Source organism: Suricata suricatta, chromosome 16 (assembly GCF_006229205.1).
Source record: "Suricata suricatta isolate VVHF042 chromosome 16, meerkat_22Aug2017_6uvM2_HiC, whole genome shotgun sequence".
Classification (NCBI taxonomy): domain Eukaryota; kingdom Metazoa; phylum Chordata; class Mammalia; order Carnivora; family Herpestidae; genus Suricata; species Suricata suricatta.
In genome coordinates this window covers 50,069,941-50,074,484 of record NC_043715.1, presented here as the reverse complement: position 1 = coordinate 50,074,484, position 4,544 = coordinate 50,069,941, and the positions used below count along the sequence as shown (strand labels likewise).

The window sequence follows — 4,544 nt, the reverse complement described above, 5'->3', positions numbered from 1 at the left end:
AGAGGGTCCGAATGCCTCCCGGATTTGAGTGGGTTGTGTCTCCTGAGTTTGGGAGTTGGTGGGGGGGGGGGGGGGGGGGGATTCCACGAGGGCAGGGGCCCTATTGGGCCCGGAGGGGGTGAGAAACCGGGGAGGCTCAGCTGTGGACACACATTCCGTGGGCCCTTCCGTGGACATCAGGCCCTGGAGCGGCCCCTTGGGAATCAGACAGGTCCCTGCCCTCCCAGAGACAGACTGGGCATGGGTGCCAGCTGCCTGGATGGTGGGGCGCGCCGGGCTTTGGCCCATGTAGAGAAAGGAGTGACTTAGTCCGGAGGGATGGTGGCTGTTGGGAGGAGGTGGCCAACGCGACAGGCCCTGAAGGATGTGCCGGAGAAGGAACGGGGCTCAGCTCGGGCAGAGGCATGGAGGCTGGAGTCTCGAGGTCAAGGCCCGCATGTCAGGAGAGCCTCGGACTCAGTGCTGGGGACCCCTTGGGTTTTAAGCACGCCGCCAAGCTCCTTTCTTTGGGGCCTCTTTTCTGGAGGCAGAGTTTCCCACGATGCTCAACGCCCTACACGCCATTTTTGTCTTTCGATCCAGTGTGACTTTAAATTGGATTTTGTTCTAGAGCAGGGCCAGCCTGCTGCCCAGCTGACCTTTGACTTTGGGTGGGGGCGGGTCTTGTTGCAGCTGGACAGCGATGACCTCCTGGATAACCCCGGGGAGGCCCAAAGTGCCTTCTATGAAGGTCCTGGGGTAAGTGGCTCAGGGGCTCGGTGGGGGGTGGGGGTAGGGCCCGTGTTGCCCCTGCTGGTGGCCGGCGGGCGGGAGGCCCTAACTCCAAGAGGGAAGGGGGTCTTGTTCATGCCCGGAGGCACTTCACCTGGAGGAGAGTGGGGGGCACCTTGGGGGCGGAGGCAAGACCAGGTAGGATGATCCTAGCTCTGTCCACAGGCTCCTCGGGAAGAAGGTGAGGGCCCTGGGTCCCTGGCTTTGGGGCATCAGAGGTCACTTGGGACAGAGCAGTTCTGTGGAATTGAGGCAGGTGCCAGCTCTGGGGTTCACCAAGGGACACTTCTCGGGAGTTGGCGGCCTGGGGGCCGTCCCTGTTTCACCGAGTGTGACCCGGGAGAAGGGGACTGACCAACACAGACCTCAGTCTCCATCTGGAAAATGGAGGCAGGGGTGACAGGCCAAGCCCAGAGTGGGGAACGCAGCGGACATTAATTAAGCACCTACTGTGTGCCTGACAATGTCAGCTGACCTCCTCTTCTTCCTCTTCTGCTGCTTCTCCCTTCCTCCTCTCCCCAACCCCCCTCCGCACCCCCCTCCTGTCTCTTCCCTCCCCTCTCTTGTCATAACCGGCATTTACTGAACACTTACTGTATGCTGCCAAGCCCCGCCCAGCCGTTTTTACTTAGTGCTGACAGCAGCTATGATGATATGTTCTGAATAATTTATCTTTGACAATATAAATGACTAATCTAGAGCCCGACAAGTAAACATCCGCTCACGTGGTTACTTTATAGACCCGGGAACAGTGAGGAGCCTGGACTTTTTGTGATCATTATTCACATTGCCATCTTTTTTACGTGTATTTTATTTATTTATTTAGAGAGAGAGAAAGTAGCGGAGGGACAGAGAGAGAGAAAGTAGGGGAGGGACAGAGAGAGAATCCCAAGCAGGCTCCGCGCTGCCCGCACAGAACCTGACACGGGGCTCGATCCCATGAACCGTGAGCTCATAACCTGAGCTGAAATCAAGCGTCGGATGCTCAAACGACTGAGCTACCCAGGTGCCCCTGCCATCCTTTTTTAACACCCCCAAGTCCCTGGTCAGGCTTTAAGCCTCCTATCTGTGACGTCAGTGAAGGTCATGACCGTCCTAAGAGGCAGGTTTGGTTGTGACCATTTAGTGGTTAGGAACTCAGACCTGTCTGGTTCTGGGTTGGGGGCTGATCAAGACCCACATTCCGCCAAGCACCCCCCACTCTCCACCTGGGAGAGGAGGGTTGCGGGGGAGAGTGCCCACCTCACTGAGCCCATTACGGACAACAACATAGGTGGTGTGATACTAATGTCCGCCGCTGCCGCTCACGCACCTGCTCCAAGCCCCCCACCCGTCGGAGCCCCGGATCTGTCAGGCCCCACGTTTTGATCATCGTCTGATCAAGGATCAGGGCGGATTACACACTATAAGCATAATTACCGCTCGTGCAGCCTTGGCTCCAACATTCACACGTACATCATGCGGGTCCTGGATCGCAATCTGGGACAGCGTGGAAGGCACCGGAGGCAGGTCAGAGTCAGCAGAGCCGGCACAACGTAAGGGCCCGGACAGCAGCTGCGGCTGCCCGTAATTAACACAGCCACGGTCTTCCCCCCGGAAGCTCTGGGGCCAGAATTCCAAATCCTTTCAGGTTCGGGGAACGTGGTGCGGAACGTTGCATAACACACGCACTCACCTTTCCACGCTCAGACTCCAGAAGAGTCACGTTACGTGGACAAATTCCGGCCCTCCCCAAGAGCGCCTTACCAGTTTCGGTCAGGTTCGCTACCCAGAGAGTCAGGAAGACATTTACTTGCACCTTGGGGAGCGCTTCTGAGTGCAAATCGCAGATTTATGGGCCTTTCTGGCTCCTTAAAGAATAGTTTTTATTCCATCCTAGTGACGTGTGCAAACGGGGAACAAGGCCAGAGAAAGCCAGCCCTGGGTTGTTGGGCGCAGCCCAGCGGGAGCTGGGCCTCGAACCCAGGTCTGGCCACTTCCGGATGGAGTGTTCTCTCTGACCGCGCCGGCACCAAGTGCCCTTAGCTTCAGCCCTGCCCCGAGCCAGCCCCTTGTTAACCTCTGCTCTTCCCTTCCCTTCCCACCTTCCCCGGCCTCCAGCTCCATGTGCAAGAAGCTTCTGGCAACCATTTGAGCCCAGAGCCCACGCAGCCGGCCCCCAGCGTGGACCTAGACTTCCTGGAAGATGCGATCCTGGGCTCGCCGGCAGCGGGGGGAGGCGGCGGGGGCGGCGGGGGCGCCGACCAGCCCTGTGACATCCTCCAGCAGAGCCTCCAAGAGGCCAACATCACTGAGCAGACCCTCGAGGCCGAAGCCGAGCTGGACCTGGGCCCCTTCCAGCTGCCCACCCTGCAGCCCGCGGATGCCGGAGCGGGCCCAGCAGGAGCTGGGGGCGCTGCGGCCGTGGCCACTGGGCCCCAGGCCCTGTTCCCAGGCAGCGCTGACCTGCTGGGGCTGCAGGCCCCGCCCACTGTGCTGACCCACCAGGCCCTGGTGCCACCCCAGGACGTGGTCAACAAGGCCCTGAGCGTCCAGCCTTTCCTGCAGCCCGTGGGCCTGGGCAATGTGACCCTCCAGCCCATCCCGGGCCTCCAGGGCCTGCCCAACGGCAGCTCCGGGGGCGCCGCTGCGGCCACGCTCGGCCTGGCGCCCATCCAGGTGGTGGGCCAGCCAGTCATGGCACTCAACCCGCCCACGTCCCAGCTCCTGGCCAAGCAGGTGCCTGTCAGCGGCTACCTGGCCTCGGCGGCTGGCCCCTCGGAGCCAGTGACCCTGGCATCGGCCGGCGTCTCACCGCAGGGAGCCGGCCTGGTCATTCAGAAGAACCTCCCCACCGCCGTGGCCACCACGCTCAACGGGAACTCGGTCTTCGCGGGGGCAGGGGCTGCCACTGCGGCTGGCGCGGCGCCCTCGGTGGCCCCGGGCCTCGGCACCTCACCGCTGGTGCCGGCGCCCAACGTGATCCTGCATCGCACACCTACACCCATCCAGCCCAAGCCCGCAGGCGTGCTGCCCCCCAAGCTCTACCAGCTGACCCCCAAGCCGTTCACCCCCGCGGGCACCACGCTCACCATCCAGGGTGAGGCGGGGAGCCTCCCGCAGCAGCCCAAGGCCCCCCAGAACCTGACTTTTATGGCGGCAGGCAAGGCCGGCCAGAACGTGGTGCTGTCGGGCTTCCCTGCGCCGGCCCTGCAGGCCAACGTCTTCAAGCAGCCCCCCGCCACCACGACGGGGGCCGCTGCGCCTCAGCCGCCCGGCGCACTGAGCAAGCCCATGAGCGTCCACCTGCTGAATCAGGGCAGCAGCATCGTCATCCCCGCCCCGCACATGCTGCCGGGCCAGAACCAGTTCCTGCTGCCTGGGGCGCCGGCCGTCCAGCTGCCCCAGACGCTGTCGGCCCTGCCCACCAACGTGGGCGGCCAGATCCTGGCGGCCGCGGCCCCCCACGCGGGCGGACAGCTCATCGCAAACCCTATCCTCACCAACCAGAACCTGGCGGGCCCGCTGAGCCTGGGCCCCGTGCTGGCGCCCCACTCGGGGGCCCACAGCGCCGCCCACATCCTCTCGGCCGCCCCCATCCAGGTGGGCCAGCCAGCTCTCTTCCAGATGCCCGTGTCGCTGGCCGCGGGCAGCCTGCCCACGCAGAGCCAGCCGGCACCCGCGGGCCCCGCGGCCACCACCGTCCTCCAGGGGGTCACCCTGCCCCCCAGCGCCGTGGCCATGCTCAACGCCCCCGACGGGCTGGTGCAGCCAGCCACCGCAGCCGCCACCGG

The 4,544-nt window shown here is 63.5% G+C and overlaps 1 protein-coding gene across 1 annotated transcript in view; it reads left to right on the top strand.

Moving 5' to 3' along the window:
• Nucleotides 1-4,544, top strand: part of BICRA (BRD4 interacting chromatin remodeling complex associated protein) — an 81,037-nt gene that overhangs the window by 56,752 nt on the left and 19,741 nt on the right. The window contains exons 5-6 of the mRNA XM_029924332.1: nucleotides 673-738; nucleotides 2,872-4,541. Coding sequence (XP_029780192.1) covers nucleotides 673-738; nucleotides 2,872-4,541 — 1,736 coding nt within the window. The remainder of the gene's footprint in view (nucleotides 1-672; nucleotides 739-2,871; nucleotides 4,542-4,544) is intronic.